General features: G+C 40.6%; 1 protein-coding gene and 1 long non-coding RNA gene across 4 annotated transcripts in view; one reads left to right on the forward strand and one right to left on the reverse strand.

Annotated features, from left to right (window-relative positions):
* Positions 1 to 9,246, reverse strand: part of LOC140486958 (uncharacterized) — a 106,415-nt gene extending 97,169 nt beyond the window's left edge. For all 3 annotated transcript variants that reach the window (XR_011962683.1, XR_011962681.1, XR_011962680.1), the window contains exons 1-2: positions 9,109 to 9,246; positions 3,831 to 3,957 (exon numbers count right to left, since the gene is read on the reverse strand). This is a non-coding gene — a long non-coding RNA (uncharacterized lncRNA). The remainder of the gene's footprint in view (positions 1 to 3,830; positions 3,958 to 9,108) is intronic.
* Positions 1 to 17,893, forward strand: part of LOC140486957 (protein polyglycylase TTLL10-like) — a 157,767-nt gene extending 139,874 nt beyond the window's left edge. Inside the window, exons 13-14 of the mRNA XM_072586216.1 lie at positions 16,814 to 16,907; positions 17,060 to 17,893. Coding sequence (XP_072442317.1) covers positions 16,814 to 16,907; positions 17,060 to 17,673 — 708 coding nt within the window. The 3' untranslated portion in view covers positions 17,674 to 17,893. The remainder of the gene's footprint in view (positions 1 to 16,813; positions 16,908 to 17,059) is intronic.
* Positions 17,894 to 19,082: the final 1,189 nt, after the last annotated feature.

Here is a 19,082-nt window from a genome sequence, read left to right on the forward strand (position 1 = left end):
CAGCATCTGTAAGTTGCTTCCTGATTTGCCTGGTCCTAACTCCCACTATTTTGGTCTGCTGTCCTGTACTGCAGATCTTTTAGCATTTTACACAGGACTCTGGATTTCCTTTTGAAATGTACTCCTCTGTGTGGTTAAAAATCACACACCACCAGGTTATAGTCCAACAGCACTAGCTTTCGGAACGCTGCTCCTTCACCAGGTGGTTGTGGTACCCAACAGTGGCATCTCCAAATCTGCGGGGTTATTAAAGGAGGTCCTGATGATGTCCTGTACAGTTATAGGTGCCTTTGAAAGGCATATTGGAACCACTAAAAATGATCCCTCGTCATTTTTTCCAAGATAGTCTCAGCCCGAGAATGTGAATCATAGAATCCCAACAGTGTGGGAAGAGGCCATCTGGCCCATTGAGTCTGCACTGACCCTTCAAACAGCACCCCACTCTATTCCTGTATTTCCCATGGCTAACCCACTTATCCTGCACATCCCTAGACACTATGGGGCAATTTAGCGTGGCCAATCTACACACCTTTGGACTGTGGCAGAAAACCAGAGTGCCCATTGGACACCCACACAGACATGAGTAGAATGTGCAAACTCCACGCAGTCGCTAAAGTTTAGAATCAAATGTAGGTCCCTGGCACAGTGAGGCAGCAGTGCTAACCACTGAGCCACTGTGCCACCCGTAAAAATATGAAGCTGCATAATAGAATCCCCTGACAGTCTGCATCTTACAGGTGAACCCATGAAAGATACATATTATGTCCATGGAAGTGTGTACATTCAGGTGAAAGGCCTTTGGAACATGTACATAAGTTCTGAATCCTTTCTACTTCATGTAAGAAAGTGTCACATGTTCATTGTCCCAATTGTCTTCATGAATAAGTGGTCTTTACAAGCAAATGATGGAGAAAGATGCTTTGTTTAAGTCTAAATTTCCAAAGGTAATTATATGCCATAATAGGATGCCTTCTTTAAGCTTGGTTGACACAGCTCTTGCCTCTGGTTTGGAAGATGTTGGATCCAAGTCCCACTCCAGAAATTTGATCCCATAATCAAATCTGACACATCAGTGTCGTACCAAGCTGCACTGTCGAAGATACAGCCTATTGGATACGCTGTTAAACAATGACCCTCACCTGCCCTCTCAGGTTGATGCAAAATATCAAAAGACACAATTTGAAGAAGAGCAGTTGAATTCAACCTGGTGTTCGAATCAACATTTATCCCTCAACCAACATCATTCAAACAGGTTATAGGAGCTAAATGAAAATCGAAAGTACTGCGGATGCTTTCAATCAGAAACAAAAACAGAAAAACCTCAGCAGGTCTGGCAGCATTGTGAAGAGAAATCAGAGTTCACCTTTCAGGCATCTGGTGACATTTCCCCAGAACTGATAAGTCTTATAGGAGCTTGCTGCATGCAAACTAGCTGCCATGTTTCTTACATTACAAATACTGATTGATTATAAAGACCTTTGGATATTCCAAGGTTGCAGAAGGTGCTGTATAAATGCAATTCAGTCTTTCATAACAACATCTTGACATTTCCCAAATGTAATGCTGCATAATTAAGATTCTGATGAACGCTTTCAGGCAGCTGGTTGTCCCACCTTGGGTTTTTCATATTTCTTATTTTGGAATTTTGCTACATTGACATGAGATAGAATTGTAAATTAATTGACGAACGAGAAATTAATTTTGAAAATTGAAAGACAAATCCCAAATGGCTACCAATCTAAATACCAAGGGAAAGACCAGTTGATTGCTTTGTGGGAATGTTGTTACTGTCACCATGGTGTTTAAATCCACATAAAACACATAGAATTATTCTTAAGTACAAATCTTCCACATGCTATTGTATCCGTAATGTTTGGATTAATAAACCTGGAGACCAGCACAATCAGTAGAGTGAAATAATATTCAGCAAATTCTTGCTAGAATGTTATTGATGTTTGTTATCTGGTGATAGTTTACTTGTAAAAACAGTCTTGAACATCTCGTAAATATTTTTAATCTGTTGGAAACCATTTGAAACCAAGTGACAAGTTTGTGGCATTATGCCCAAGATATTGCACACCAATCTTAATGAGCGTTAAGCAACTATGCTTCTGCTTTGTTAATTCTAACTGCTTGCCTCAGAAGACACCTTTTTTCTGCACCACTACATAAAACAATAACAGCAACTGTCACTGAGAGTCTTGAAATCTTTTAGTAATTTAAACATGATATATAAACACAATTTGATGTTGCATTTAACAAGCTCTTTAAATGAGTAAATATCTCAATATATTTTGGGGTTGGGGGAAATGCAAGAATATAGACAAGGGGATGAATACCAACACGTAGTGGGGTGGAGAATGGCTAGAGACTTACTCAAAAAGGTGAAGTTTAAGATAAAATTGCCTCATGTTGCAGCTGTCTTCCCTATTAAGTACACTCCTACTGCCTTTATATTCTTAATATAAGGATTCACTCAATCTCTGTGGAATTTACCTGATATATGCTTCCTTCTTTTTCTTCAGTAAAACACCAATTTCTTGAGGAGAAAATGAGGATTGCAGATGCTGGAGATCAGAGTCATAAAGTGTGGTGCTGGAAAAGCACAGGCAGTCGACGTTTCAAGCATAAGGTCTCCATCAACAGTTCCTGATGAAGGCCTTATGCTCAAAACATCGACTGTCCTGCTCCTCGGACACTGCCTGACCGGCTGTGCTTTACCAGCACTACACATTTTGACCTCAATTTCATTAGTCATCCAGCATTCCCTACACCAACTATCCTTGCCTTTCACCCTAACAGGAATATACCGTCTCTGGAGTCTCATTATCTCATTTTTGAAGGCTTCCCATATTCTATCTGTCCCCATACTTGTGTTCTTCTGCCCTCCAATCAACTTTTGAAAGTTTTTGCTTAATACTGTCAAAACTGGCCTTCCTCCAATTTAGAACTTCAACTTTTAGATCTGGTCTATCCTTTTCCATCACTATTTTAAAATGAATAGAATTATGGTCGCTGGCTCCAAAGTGCTCCCCCACTGACACCTCAGTCGCCTGCATTGCCTTATTTCCCATAGATCAAGTTTTGCACCTTCTCTAGTAGGTACATCCACATACTGAATCAGAAAGTGTTCTTGTACACACTAAACAAATTCCTCTCCATCTAAATCCTTAACACTATGGCAGTCCCAATCTATGTTTGGAAAGTTAAAATCCCCTACCATAATTACCCTATTATTCTTACAGATAGTTGAGATCTCCTTACAAGTTTGTTTCTCAATTTCCCTCTCACTATTAGGAGGTCTATAATACAATCCCAATAAGGTGGTCATCCCTTTTTTATTTCTCAGTTCCACCAAATAACATCCCTGGATGTATTCCCAGGAATACATCCTCCCTAAGTACAGCCATAATGCTAAACTCTTATTAAAAACACCACTCCCCCTCCTCTCTTGCCTCCCTTTCTATCCTTCCTGTAGCATTTGTATCCTGGAACATTAAGCTGCCAGCCCTCTCCATTCTTGAACCACACTTCTGTAATTGCTATGATATCCCAGTCCCATGTTTCTAACCATACCCTGACTTCATATGCCTTCCCTGTTTGGCCTCTTGCACTGAAATAAATGCAGTTTAATTTATCAGTCCTACCTTGTTCTCTGTTTTGTTCCTGCCTGCCCTGACTGTTTGACTTGCTCCTTTTCCCAACTGTACCAGTCTCACATTGATCTCTTTCCTCACTACCTACAGCTTCAAGAGGAGCTCTTTCTCTTGTTTCCCTTTGGGACTTGGGTAGTGCTGGCTAGACCAACTATATTGCTCTTTCCTGATTACCTGAGAAGGTAGTATGGCACCTTTTTCTTCAAACTCTGCCCTCACAGCGATGCCACTCCCATGATCGTGTTTGATCAGGACCGTTGTGGTGATGGAAGTCACTGGCATGTGTCCCAATCAGAATGACCTGCAAGTTAGTGGAAAACAAGCAGTTAGTGATTTTCCAATCCAGTAGTTGGGTTGGATTTGATTAATTACATGTCATTAAGGGCACTATTCGGAAAGAGAGTATGACAGATGTTGCCCCACAGTTTCCAAGTGAATATTCTCCAAGTGAAGCAAAGAGAAAAATCTATCCTAAACTTTCCTTCCCTTTAGTTTGACACTCAGAGGCAAAGGGTATTGTTTTACATTATTATTGCATCTATTCCTCTTTCCAAGGATGTTGATAAAAGTATCTTGGACAAGAATTAACTAAACCTACCAAATAGAAACAATTAGTTTCAAATGGCTGAGAGTCCCGATATTTGAACTTGAGTTCCTCGTTTGTCTGAAACCTTTATTGGAAATGTGCACTTTTGGCAAATGGTGTCCCAAATGGGATACAGTGGTTCACAAAGGCAACTCACAGCCACCTACTTCAATAAATGTTGGCCTCACCAATGCTGTTCAATTACCATAAATTAGTAAAAGAAGGTATTAATTCCCTCCCTATTTGGAGACAGCAGGATCATTATTTGGTCAAGAGTAAAGATCCTGCTGCCGTCGCACCTCAGTCTCAATAAACTCTGGGTCTGGAATTGTCTTGGAATGTCTTCCTACCTCAAAGCCCAATTAACGCTCTTAAGTGGACAGTTAATACTCACTTACAGGCTTCATCATACTTCTAATGGTAGTCAACCTGCAGTGGCTGGCACAGTCCCTGTGTGGGGAGCTCAAGAAGCAAAGTCGGGTTTGAGTTTCAAGGTGGAAGTCCCTCATTCACAGGCACTCACTGCTTGACAGCAGGTCCCAGCATCTAAAAGGGGTGTACTCCCTTGATCCCTCAGCCATCACCCCTCTCCCATGAGTACCCTCACTCACGTATGACAAGCCTCTGACCCTCTCTGATCTCGATCCTCTTAATGGGTGCTCTCTGGTCTGAAAGCAGGTCAACAAGTCATTAAGATTCAAATTGCTATAGGCAATGAAGGTCTCACAGATTAGACACATCAGGTCTGTCCAATGAGCACCTTAAAAATCCAGAGACAATATGATTAACTCTCAAAGGTTAATGATGAGTAAAGCTCAAATTCAGAATATTCCATCAGGAATCCCTGTCCTTCGGACATCAACTGACAAAGGCCGTAGACTAATTTAGAAGTATTTGCAGAGACAAGTCATTCCTTCGTGATTTCTCAGCAGCAAAGCTAGTCAACACAATAATTAAGTTTGTCATAACTTCTCCCCAGTGGAAAAGTTTCAAAAAGACAAGATGGCCCAGCACAACATAAGGTTACACCATGGAAGTACAACAGTAAAACAGATAGAAATACAAAGCCATCGGTAGAATCTAGAGGCTTTGCCTGATACATCTCCTAATTACCAAATAACCAACTGAGGTAGGCTTAGCAAGAAGTGTAGGCATTGGAGCGTCATTCATATGCCCAGAAACTACCCAGCTTTTAATGTGGTACGCAAGGTTTGTGGTAGCAGAGGATATTAGAAATGCCATTGCAGAAAACAAAACCCAAAACAAATGTTTCAATGTTATGAGAACTCAGAAATGGGTGTCAGGCAGGTCCAGCATCTAAGCAAGCAGGAGCACATACCAAATAACAGGAAGACAAGATCCATGAAATATCTAGACAAACTACACAATCATATGATAAGGTTGACCAGCATATTAGCACTCAAAGTGGTGACATATAACGTTGTTTACTTCAATGTATGCACCAGCAGAGTGGTAACAGCAGAAGCTTCTGTCCCCATCCAGTTGTATGCTCAAAATATGCAGGAAGAATTTTATTCATTCACAGGATGAGGACATTGCTGGCTAACCCAGTATTCATTGTCCATCTCTAATGCCCAGAGGGCAGTTAAGAGTCATCCACATTGCTGTGGGTCTGGAGTCACGTGTAGGCCAGACCCCAGGTAAGGATGGCAGGTTCCTCCTCTAAAGAGCATTAGTGAATCAGATGGGTTTTACCTGACAATTAACAATCATTGGACTCTTAATTCCAGATTTTTATTGCATGCAAATTCCACCATCTACCATGGTGGGATTCAAACCAATGTCCTCAGAACATTCTCTGGGTTTTTGAATTAAAAATCCAGTGATAATATCACTAAGCTATTGTCTCCCCTGAGAGCTGTGCAAAACTCATGCAAGTGCAAACAGCCTTCTACTTCATACACTCACCTGGATGAGTGGAGCTCTAACAATACTTAAGAGTTTTGACATTATTGAGGAGAAAGCAGCCTTCTTAACTGGGACCCCATCTACTTTATTCGTCATTCACTGCTTTCGTCACTTCTTGCACATATACCATCTACAGGATGCACTATGGTATCATATCGAGGGTCTCGTGACAGGATCTTTCAAACCCATGTGTTCCATCACCCAAAAGGACAAGAACAGCAAATGCATGGAAACACCATCACCTCCATTCCACACACTTTCCTGACCTGTAACTATATTGTGTTACTTCTGTGTCACTGGATCAAAACTCTGGAACACGCTCCCTGATAGCACTGTCAGTGTCGCTATATCCAATGATTCAAGAAGACAGCTCAACACCACCTTCTCTAGAGCAATTCGGGATGGGCAATAATTAGTTTAGGTTAGATTCCCTACAGCATGGAAACAGGCCCAACAAGTCCACACTGACCCTCCAAAGAGTAGCCCACCCAGACCCAGTCCCCGACCCTATATATACCCCGGACTAATGCACCTAACACTACGGGCAATTTAGCATGGCCAGTTCACCTGACCTGCACATCTTTGGATTGTGGGAGGAAACCCACGCAGACACGGGGGGAATGTACAAACTCCACACAGACAGTCACCCAAGGCAGGAATCAAATCAAGGTCCCTGGCACTGTGAGGCAGCAGTCACCTGTAATGGCCATATTGCAATAACGAAAAATAAAGCTGGGCAGATAAACATATTGCCAATAGGTTTCAGAAATTTGTTCATTTATTGCTCTGAATTTTAAGAATTCAGACACTAAGTTATTTTGTTGTTTTGGGATGTAGGCCAGAGCCCAGGTAAGGATGGCAAGTTCTTTGAGGGAAAAACTTTCAGACATCAAAAAGGTGGATGTTGTGTATGATCTGTGTGTACCTTTGCAGGGACGTGTCTTAAACAACCACAACATTCCTTGACAGAATTAGTTGTATCATCTCGTTGGTCAGTCTGAAGCAGTAACGATCAGATTAAAAATACTATTCATAGATAGTCTTAAATAGTCTTCAAGAAATGAACTCAAATCATTAATAAGGCAATATACAAATGATAATGATGCAACTGATGATGTTACACAAACATTGGTAGGGCAGTTTGGAAGAAGATAGGATACAGTGGGATATGGATCAGTTGCAGTTATGGACAGAGAAATGGCAGATGGAGTTTAATCCAGAGAAGTGTGAGATCAAATGCTAAGGAAAATTATACAGTTAATGGCAGGACCCTGAACAGCATTGATGCACAGAGGGATCTTGGGGATCAAGTCCATAGCTCCCTGAAAGTGGCCACACAAATAGATAGGATGGTAAAGAAGATGTATGACATGCTTGCCTGTATTGGTCAGGGAATTGAGTACAAGAGTCAGGATGTCATGTTGAAGCCTTATAAAACTGGTTAGGCCACACTTCGAGTATTGCATTCAATTCTGATCACCACATTACAGAGAGGATATGGAAGATTTGGAGAGGGAGAGGTTTACCAGGATGCTGCCTGGATTAGAAGATATGAACTGTAAGGAGAGAGTAGAAAAACTCAGGTTGTTTTCTCTGGAGCATCAGAGGCTGGGAAGAGACATAATAGATGTATATAAAATTATGTCATGGATAGATCGGGTTGACGGTCAGATCTTTTTCCCAGAGTTGAACTGTCTAATATTGGGGAGTATGTATTTAAGGTGAGCGGGGAAAATTCAAAGGACATGTGAGGGACAGGAGTTTTATACAGAAAGTGGTAGGAGTCTAGAACACGCTGCCAGGAGTGGTGATGGAAGTAGATAAGATAGGGGCATTTAGGGGACTTTTAGATAACACATTAATATACAAGAAATGGAGGGATATGAGCCAAGAGCTGGCAGAAGGGATTAGTTTAATTTGACATCATGTTCGGCACAGCATCATGGGCAAAAGGGCCGTTGCTGTGCTTAACTGTTCTATGTTCTATATAGCACTCAAAAGATCTATGAAGGATAGAGATTTTAGACAGTCCAGTAGAGACCTGTATTTCGTATTCTGAAATGCACTGATACACATAAAGGAGTGGAGGAGCCTTAGGATAAGGAGCCAACAATACGTGTATGTGTAGGTTTCCACATCCCAGAGAAACCAAGGAGAAATATATAACATTGCTAGTAACCTCATTGACTGAATATCAAGAATAAAGCAACTGATATGTTTATGTTGAAGCATCAATAATAGCGTCAACTAATACAGGATCGCTGACAACAGTGTGCCACGTTCTCAGAGTGGTCAACGCATGACCTCCGACCCAAGAATTTGATGCATTTGTGGGGTGTCTAAGGGCCTTTGGGTAAAGTTGAGGGTGTTGAAAAACATATTTTTCTAACTGCAATCAGTCACGGGGTTTCTACTCCAGAACTGACCAATTAGAAAATGGCACACTTTGTAAGCAAGATCCATTGATCAGTACGGCTGGCAGATATTGCTTGCCTGTGTTCTGCTGCCACAGTAATTTGCCAGGTGCGCCTACAGAGACTTGTATGCTAAATGCTAAATATTTAATGAATATTATAAAAATTCAGTATCTAGGTTTTAGCCTAGAAACAGCTGACAGAAAATGAATGTGAGAATCTCATGCCCATGACAAGTACAGTGAATACCATCAGAGGCATTCAACCTTGGCCACAGTAAAATATGCTACCTCACATAATCCCCTCAAAAGGGAGCTCGGAGTCAGAAATGGCCATAATAAGTAGGCAGGAGTAGTCCTCTGCTGGCCAAGAATAAATTCAGCACCAATCGGAAACTGCAGCTTTGAATGACCGTCTGATCATTTGAAAGCTACCTCGCATTTAAAAGTGACTGATATTCACATCGTTGTTTTCAAATCCCTCTATCAAATCCATCACGCCACCATCGCCCCCAATCACCTACCCCAAATGTCTGTAATCACGTCTGGCTCCACAATCCTTTGAGATCTCTGCAGTTCATCCAATTATTCTGGCTTCTCATCCTGATCATTGTCACATGTCTCCAGGTGCCTCTGGGGTTCTCTACCTTGACCTCTCCTCTACCCTTTCCTTTATGGCATTCCTATTTCTTTGATCAATTGTTTTCGGTGACTTTACCGAGTATCTTTGCATTGTTCCTTGTAAATATTGCAGTTATTTGCTGCCATCTTGTGGTTATTCAAAGTATTAGTTACACTGAAAGATTTGCAAACTAATTGAGATGTTGTAAAAGATCATTATTCTTTATTCTGACAAACAAGAATTTAGCGGCCCTCCAGCCTCTACCCTTTGCTAAATTCCAGGTTGATATGTCTGTGGCCAAACTGCGCTTCTAATACAGTACTTTTTAATTTATAGGGAGGCAATGGCCGAGTGGTATTATTGCGGGACTGTTAATCCAGAGACCCAGGTAATGTTCTGTGGTCATGGATCTGAATTGTGCCATGGCAGTTGATGGAATTTGAATATCTAGAATTAAGAGTCTAATGATGACCATGAGTCAATTGTTGGAAAATCCATTTGGTTCACTTATGTTCTTTAGGGAAGGAAACTGCTATCCTTACTTGGTCTGGCCTACATGTGACTCCAGACCCACAGCAATGTGCTTGACTTCGATTAGGGATAGACAGTAAATGCTGGCCAAGCCGTCGATACCCTTGTCCCGTGAATGTTTCAAAAAATAAATTACAAACACGGAGAATCAAAATGACCATTCACACAAAAAAATCACAGTAGCTCAATTTTAAAATTGATTTTATAATGTGTAATGGTAAAGTCGGATTTATAGTTAGTTCTGGTTTTGCCTGTTGGAATCGTGGCTTGAACAAAGGTGGAAGAGTGGTCCTCGGCAATCCAACATCCTATGGGACCTGCCCAGAAATATTAGCTTGAGGTTTCTCGGCCATTCGATTACCGAATAACCACCTCCATTCCCTGCTCAACCAAACATTGCCAGGGATTAAGGACATTAGTGAAGGAAGATAGCAGCACCTTAAAGTTACTTAATCCTGTTAACAAAGTAAAATGCCTGGTGCATCACAAGAGAGTTATAAAACAAAATTTAATTCCAAGCCACAAAAGGAGACATATATCAGGGAAAACAAGGTTGAGAATTTCAAAATCAGGACATTGTGGTCAGTGCAGTTTGGTGCAAACAGGCTGATGGATGAATGAGACTGCACAAGTTAGGAGAAGGACTGCCAAGTTTTGGGTACGCTGACGTTTGCAGATGCAGGACCTGGGTTCGAATCCTGCCATGGCAGATGATGGAATTTAAGTTCAATGAAAAAAATCTGGAAATAATGATCTAATGATGAGACCGTTGTCTGTTGTGAGAAAAGCCTAATTAGTTCATTAATGTAGTTTAGGGAAGTAAACTGTCATCAGACTTGGACCTGGACCCGATTTACCACCCCCTGAGAAAAAGAACAGAAAATGACATCACTATGGGTGATGACATCACAGGAAATGACATCACCAAACCAAAGGGACCCGAACATATAAGTAAAAAGCAGGAATCATCAACAATGCTTCATCTGGAGGCTCACTGAAGATGTTACCTAGTATGGTGTCGAAACGTTTGAAAATGAACCTTCCAGCTCAGCCAGCAAACTTGCATCTTGAAAAATCTGCAGTCGGATATATCACCTGGACCAGATGGACTACACCCAGAGTTATGAAGGAGATAGGTAAGGAAATTGTGGAAGTACTGGTGGTGATCTTTTAGAAATCATGGGAGTCAGAGAGGGTCCCAGTGGACTGGAGAATGGCAAATGTAACACTTCTGTATAAGAAGGGAAGGAGATAAAAGACAGGAACTTAAAGACCAGTTAGCCTGACTTCAGGCCCTGGTAAGATTTGAGAGTCCATGATGAGATTGCCAATACTTTGAATCACATGGTAAAATAGTGCTGAATGGGCATGGCTTCTTCATGCCTGACAAATTGTTTTAATTCTTTGTGACGGTAATGAACAAGTTAGTGAAAGGAGAGCCAGTTGGATTTCCAAAAGGCTTTTGACAAGGTACTACATGGGAGGCTGCAAGATAACATAAGACGCCATGGTGTTAGGGGCAAGTGTTATTGGCATGGATTGGCTGATTGATAGAAGACAGAGAGTGAGAATAAAGTGGAATTTTTTCAGGATGGTAGGCAATGACTAGTGCAATTCTGCAAGGGTCATTGTTGGGATAACTTTACATTATATATTTACAATGTGGATATGAGAACTGAGGACATTGTTGCTAGGTTTGAAGATGACATGGAGATTGGTGGAGGGACAGATAGTGTTGAGGAGGCAAGGAAGCTGCAGAAGGACTTGGTCAGGCTTGGAGAGTGGGCAAAGAAGTGGCAAATGCAATATAATGTGGGTTATTGGGAGGTTAAGCACTTACACATAAAGAATAGACACATAGACTATTTTCTAAATGGGAAAGGTTTCAGAAATCTGAACTTAGGAGTCCTAGTTCAGGATTTGCATCAGGTCAACAGGCAGGTTCAGTTGGCAGTTGGGAAGGCAAATGTAATGTTAACTTTTCAAGAGTGGTAAAGTACAACAGCAGAGATGTTCTGCTCAGTCTGTATAAGATTTAAAGAAATGAAAGCTTTATTTATATAATGCCTTTCATGTCTTCGACACATTATAAGGCCAGTGAAGTGTAGTCAGTGTTATACTGTTTATAATGTCAGTAGCACAATACTCATTCAAAAACAAAATCTAAAACAAATTCTCAAGGTGACTCAGGCAGAAGATATTTGTGTGATAGCAACAGCTGTGATGGTGGATGTAGGCTGCAGCAGTAGGCAGATCCTCAGTTGTTGAGGTTTGCTTGCCAATGGAATTGGATCTGCCTTTTGATAGCTGATGTGTGACATTAACACATATCCCACACAAGTTGTCTAACTGGAGGAGTTACAACCCCACATTCCCATGACCACTGACATAGAATTTCAGATGTTGACAATCATACACACGAGTGAGTGATTGTAGACGACACTTTCATATACAGTTTTTTCACATATGTGGTGAAAACACAAGAAAGAGAAAATAAATAGTTTAAAATTGCACAAGTGATGTGTGTAATTACTTCTGTGGTACATTGTCAAATACTCCACCTTTTTATAAAAAGTCTAACTTAGAGTAGCACTATTCAAAAATCAGAGGTGCCCTCTACTTGTTCATATACAGAAGTGTCTAAACTAACATGTGACTAAATGTTTTTTATTGAAAACCTCAGTAAAATAAAATTGTATTCACATTAATTACTACGCAGCACTAAATATTACATTTTATGATGATGAGAAGCACCTTAATAGCAGCTACAAAGTCCAATTCACTATAATAATAGAGATTGAAACAGGAATTAGGAACAGGAATGGGCTGTGATCTGCCACTTAACACAATACAGTTACAGTAATGCAACAGGATCTTCAGCAGCAGATGCCTGCAGGAGGGTACTGAACAAGGAAGCTGAACAGTTTGCCAGGACCTCCACCAGTGGTGACATTGAGGGAGGACAGCTGGAAAAGTCAATTGGACTCTCAGTGGAAAATAATATGGTTTTTAATGGATGGAGGGACGATGGGAAAGGGAGCAGATATACAAAGGATTCAATAGCCTGATGTAAACCACAGACTTTGTTCTATTTAAACACCATAAATAATTCCTTGTTATTCCTTAATTTCTCTTCCTGTTTGTAATGATCTGATGTCAATTAAATAAATAATCCAACCTTCATGATCTTTGGGTTTTCTGTCAGTGGTCAAGTCTCATGTCACATGATCGTTCAGCCCATCAAACAGCCATGTTCCACCGTACCCAGTCACCCACGTACCCATCACCGTACCCACTCACCCACGTACCTATCACCTTACCCACTGACCTTTCACCTTACCCAGTCACCCACCTACCTATCACTTTACAGAGCAGCAAGTGTACTATGGAGCAGCAGGTACTATGGATGGGTCAAACAGTCTGCCACTGATAGATGATCAGAAATGACCAACTAAATGATTAGTGTACCAGTAACTTTTGTAGATAGTACACACTGCTGTTACTGAGCACTGGTGGTGGCAGGAATGGATGCTTGTGAATTTGGTGCCAATCAAGTGGGCTGCTTTGTCTTGAATGGTGTTAAGTTTCTTGAGTGTTGTTGAAGCTGCACCCATCCATCCACACTTCTGATTTGTGCCTTGTAGACGTTGGACAGGTTTTGGGGAGTCAGGAGATGAGTTATTTGCCACAGTATTCCTGGCCTCTGACCTGCTCTTGTAGCTGCTGTGTTTATATGACTAGTCCAGTTTTGTTTCTGGTCAATGGTAATCTCAAGGATGTTGATAGTGGAGGATTTAGTAATGGTAACACCATTGAATATCAAGGAGCAGAGGTTAGATCATTTCTTAATGGAGATGGTCATAGCCTGGCATTTTTTGACACAAATGGTACTTGCAAGTTGTCACTCCAAGCCTGGATATTGTCCAGATCTTGTTGCATTGGACCATGGACTGCTTCAGTCAGAGGTGTTGTGAATGCTGCTGAACATTATGCATTCATTGGCTAACATTCCCATTTCTGACCTTATGGTGGAGGGAAGATCATTGATGAAGCAGCTAAAAATGGTTGGGGCTAAGACACTACCCTGAGGAACTCTTGTAGAGATATCCTGGAGCTGAGATAACTCATGTCCAACAACCACACCCATCTTCCTATATGTCAAGTGTGTCTCTAACCACCAGCGAGTTCATCCCCAATACCCATTGATTCTACTTTTACTAGGGCTCCTTGATACCACACTTGGTCAACTACTGCCTAGGTATCAAGAGCTATTGCTCTCACCTCACGTCTGGAATTAAGATCTTTTGTCCATGTTTGAACCAAGGTTGTAACGAGATCAGGAGCTGAGTTGCCCTAGCAGAACCCAAGCTGAATCATATTATGGAAACGTAGAATCCCAACAGCGTGGAAACAGGCCCATCGGCCCAAATAGTCCACACCAACCTTCCGAAGAGTAACCCGCCCAGACCCATTCCCCTACTATTATCCTATATTTACCCCTGACTAATGCACCTAATCTACACATCTGTGGACACTCTGGGCAATTTAGAATGGCCAACTCACCCTACATCTTTGGATTGTGGGAGAAAACCAAATCACCCACAGGATACCCACACAGACACGGGGACAATGTGCAAACTCCACACAGACAGTCGCCTGAGGTTGGGTACCTGGCACTGTGAAGCAGCAGTGCTAACCACTGAGCTGCCATGCCGCCCAAAGACTGGGTATCACTGAGCAGGTCATTGCTGAGCAGGTGCTGCTTGATACATTGTTGATGACAACTTCCATCACTTTACTGATAATTGAGAATAGACTGATGGGGAAGTAATTGGTTGGGTTGGGATTTGTCTTGCTATTTGTGTTCAGGGCATACCTGGGCAATTTGCATATTGCTGGGTAGATGGCAGTGTTGCACAGTGTTGCTGCACTGGAACAGTTTGACTTGGGGTGGGGAAAGTTCAGGAGTCTTCAGTACTATTGCCAGAATATTGTCAGGGCCGATAGCAGTATCAGTGTCTCCAACCATTTCATGAATTCACATAGAATGAACCAAATTGGCTGAAGACTGATATCTATGTTCCATCATTGAGGATGAGGATATTTGTGAAGCATCCTCCTCTATGAGTTGTTTAATTGTCCACCATCATTCATGGCTTAGGGGGCAAGGACTGCAGAGCTTAGACCTAATTCCATTTGCTATCATTTGCTCCTTATGCTATTTGCGGCACAAGTAGTCCTGTCTGGAAGCTTCATCTGGTTGACACCTCATTTTCCCTTCCCTGAAGTTTATGTGAGAATGTAATTGGATGATCCAAACTCAGAATTGCATCAGATAATCTCAGAGAGAGTGGTTACCCTACAAAGTTCCTATCCCAGAATGATTCAGCTTTCTGGACATGCCATAGTGGACATACAATGATGCATTTGACTGTTGCTTTAAAATTCAACATCTAATTGTTTGTTCTCTTATCTTTTAACCAACATTTTGTCTATTGTTCAAAGACCCTACCACAAAATAATAACACAAACAAAGAACTGAATACTTTATATAATGAATTCTTGTCTCTTAATACAGCACACAGCTCACAATTCTGTCAGTATAGCATTTTCCCAAGTAATAGTCCCTTACTAAAGGAGAATTTCTGGTAGTGAATATCAATACAAGCACCTTGTCACATTCTCACCTCAAGTTTGAAGTCTTACTTTTAGGGGAGAAGTACATATGGAGATAAAAATGTTATTTTTGCTGGTTCAGTAAGGTGCCTGACTATATTTATACCTCTCCATTTATACATCATGTCAGTGGTTACTCTCCAAAAGTGATACTTGGCTCAGAATTGCTTTGAAATGTCCCAAAATTGTATAAGATTCCAAATGGATGCAAGATCTGACTTTCATTAGTGGACAATACTATGTGTCCTCTTTCAAATTCCTGTTGAGCTTGTGACGTTTTTCATGATTTGTAATGTATTGTTATTGAGAAAGCACTGCTGATTGTGCAAGTTTATGGTGTGTGCCACTAACAAAACTGAAGAGAATGAAAGAAACAAGAGGTACTGTATCACAAAGTAACAAATGTTTGAAAGTTCCAAAGAGTGGAAGTAAAACTGAGACTGAAGGGAGGGAGAGATGGTGAAAGGATCTGGCAACAACTCTGGAACACTGCAACATCTTTGTGGGGCATAGCATTGTCTATAAGACATTGTATGGGCCAAGATTAATGGTTTATCATAGTTAACGTTGTGTTTGATATCCATTTCACCCTACTGATTGATTGTATATAGCAAGATAGTTATCTATTGATACGTTTTACTTTTCAAACATTTGTTTCATTTTAAACAAATGAAGAAAGTCGTAACTGTACTCTGTTTCTCTCTCCTCAGATGCTGCCAGACCTGCTGAGTTTCTCCAGCATTCTCTGTGTTTATTGTCAGGTCTTGCTGCATTGTGACATCATCAGTAAGCACCCCACCACCAACCTTAAACAGGGAGGGAAGGTTACAGTGTGGGGGTCAGAAGCACATTTGACTGCAATGACAGGGTTCCTGTCCAAACCACATAATCCTGTTCAATGGGAGAACATGACTTCACAATCATCGACAACTTCAGAACAAAACATTTCTTAACTGACATCTGTTCATTCCAATACAGCCATGTAGAAATCGACCAGGAGCAGATGTCAGGAATCTAAATGAACCTTTCCTGTAGAACCTGAAGTGGTTCATTTCTTCCTCTCCCTCACCAAACCCCAGTGAAATCAACTAATTCTGCACCAGTGTTCCCTCAAAATTTGCTTCATACTGGTTGATCTACAAACTTCCTTGAGCAACCAAATATTTCTCCTAATGGGAGATAAAGAATTGACCAACCTGTTTATCTGTCTCCCTCTCTCTCTATCTCTCTCTCACACACTCTCTCTCTCATTCTCTCTCTCTCTCTCTCTCTTTTGATCTGCCTGGCTCAGTTATGTACTTAACCCATGGGACAAACATCTGAAAATGATTTCTATGACTTGAGGTTAAATGAAAATTGAATTCAAAGGGTTGACACATTCTTTTTGATTTGCTTTACAGGTCTGGTTGCTTGAGATCAACTCAAACCCATCTTTACAGATGAATTGTGAAATTCTCAAATCAGTCATTCCCAAAGTAATAAATGAAGCTCTTGGTAAGATGGCCATTTCTATCTTTATGTAGAGTTACAGAAGAATATTTGTACAAACTGACAGAAGCTGAAGGATGCAAATAAATATTTCTTTATGAATAATGAAATAGCTATTCAATTGTAGTTTTCTGTTCTTTCTTTCTTTCTGCTATTAGATTTGATATTTGAGATCTTCACAAAGTGTTCTAAAGGACTGTACATCATGCCGCTTGAGGCACAGAAAGAATTTGTCCTCCTTTATAATGGTTCCCCAAAAGAGCCATTTGAGAAGAGATTTAAGGCAAGGCTTGAATACAGAATTTCGGAGAGAGCAACCATTCTTAAACGGCCTCAAAAGGCTGACAACAGGCCCCAGATAAAGGTTCTGACCAGTTTAGAGTTTATACCGACGTTAGATTCTACTCTAAATCACACAAAAGCAACTCAGAGGTTTAGGTCACTGCTCTCACAAAGGCCACTCCCAGAAATTTCGCTAGTACAGCATCTGAGTTCTGCCAAGGCGAGACTTAAAAGTAATCAACAGTCAAGCAACCATTCAAATGGAGCGTCTTCAGAGGAACAGAGTCAAACCAAGCACAGCTCAGAGCCAGGCCTTTGCAAAAAAAGAACAGCAGCTACACAGTTAATATGCAAAAAACATTCTGCCAGTAGTCAGCTGTGCAAAAGCTTGGAGAACACCTTGATGACATTTAATGCTTCCTTTCATTCCCTGATCATCACCAGGACTCCACTTACATCCAAGAAAGCCACTGCAAACTATCTAAGATGAAAGTTCGCTCCAAAGAAATCAACACATGACATAAATTAGTCACTACTGGCAGGAATGTCTTTTTGTTTAATAGTTCATGCCAGTATTAAAAGTAAATTTGATTAATGGAAAGCCAATCATGAAGTGTTCTGATCTTTAAGAAGCACCACCTAAGAGGTGAGCCAGTGACTTTATTTCACACCTGACACTGTGTAGTCAATGCTCCATTACAATCATAAGTTACTCAGCTCTAATTAATAAAGTGTTTATAGTGCAAGTTTAAGAGTCTTTGATAATTGTGTGTCTGTTTTATTTTTGTGAAATTAAAATCTTTCTTATTGTTTGTCATGGTTTGTTCAGAATAAATGTGTCCTAGGCTAACTTTCTATAGCAGGTTAATGCAAAAATCCACCAAATTCCTAGAAATAAGGGGGGGATAAAGAGTTAGATGTCAAGTAAATAGTGGAGCTGGGTAAATCAGCCAGCAAGTATCAAGTATCAGAGACTCATATTCACATCTCTGTGTTGAACTTGCTGGTAACTTTGAGCATTAATAACTAATCTGCAACATTAATCTTTACCACAAAATGTGACCTTATTTAACTGAACTTATCTAATTAATTGAAATAAGGATATTAAACAGGACATTGCTATTCAGAATGCAGGCATATTTCTGAAGTACTTTTATGAAATGGTTCTACCGATGTTAACCTGTGCTTACAAGCAAACAAATAAGATGACTGGCCATCTGCTTGGTGCAAGGACATGTCTGAAACTTTGCAAAGACGCCTTTTGGTTAAAATGGTATACAGCTGTCAAAATAGAGACCAGAGACATTGGACCACATTAGATCCTCATTTTACATTGAATTGGTTGATCTCAATCAGGACAGTTGGTCCTGATGGCTCCTGGTAATCAGCCATGACTCCCTGATGATCAGCACTGAGTCCTTTTGAAGTTTTGTGTGTGGTCTTTGGCTCCACTGTGATTCCCCCTGTGGTTAGTTAGCTTGTCAATACTGTGTTATTTTGGCTCACACCCAAAAGATACTATTTTTGAAAGATGCAAAACAGCACCCAGTATCAGTAGATGCATAAACCATCCAGAATTGTTGTCCTCATGAAGTTGACAGAAAAAAAATTGGGAAACACAACAGGAAGAGAAATGACAGAGAAGAGTTCATTTGTAAATCAGTTCAACATTATAAAAAGAAGGTTTTTTTTATTCAGTTTTAATATGAGAACATTTGCAGCAAATTCATAGAATGTTTCTCCTGCACTTATGAGACGTCAGCATCAACATTTGAATTATATTTATGTAATGAAGCATTCACTTCTTTAAAGATATAGCCAGGAGGAATATTTGATTTTTAAAAAGTTCTTCCAATTTCAATGTACTTCAGATTTTTTTTAATCAAAAAGTATGTTCAT

Source organism: Chiloscyllium punctatum, chromosome 16 (assembly GCF_047496795.1).
Source record: "Chiloscyllium punctatum isolate Juve2018m chromosome 16, sChiPun1.3, whole genome shotgun sequence".
NCBI classification, from domain to species: Eukaryota; Metazoa; Chordata; class Chondrichthyes; order Orectolobiformes; family Hemiscylliidae; genus Chiloscyllium; species Chiloscyllium punctatum.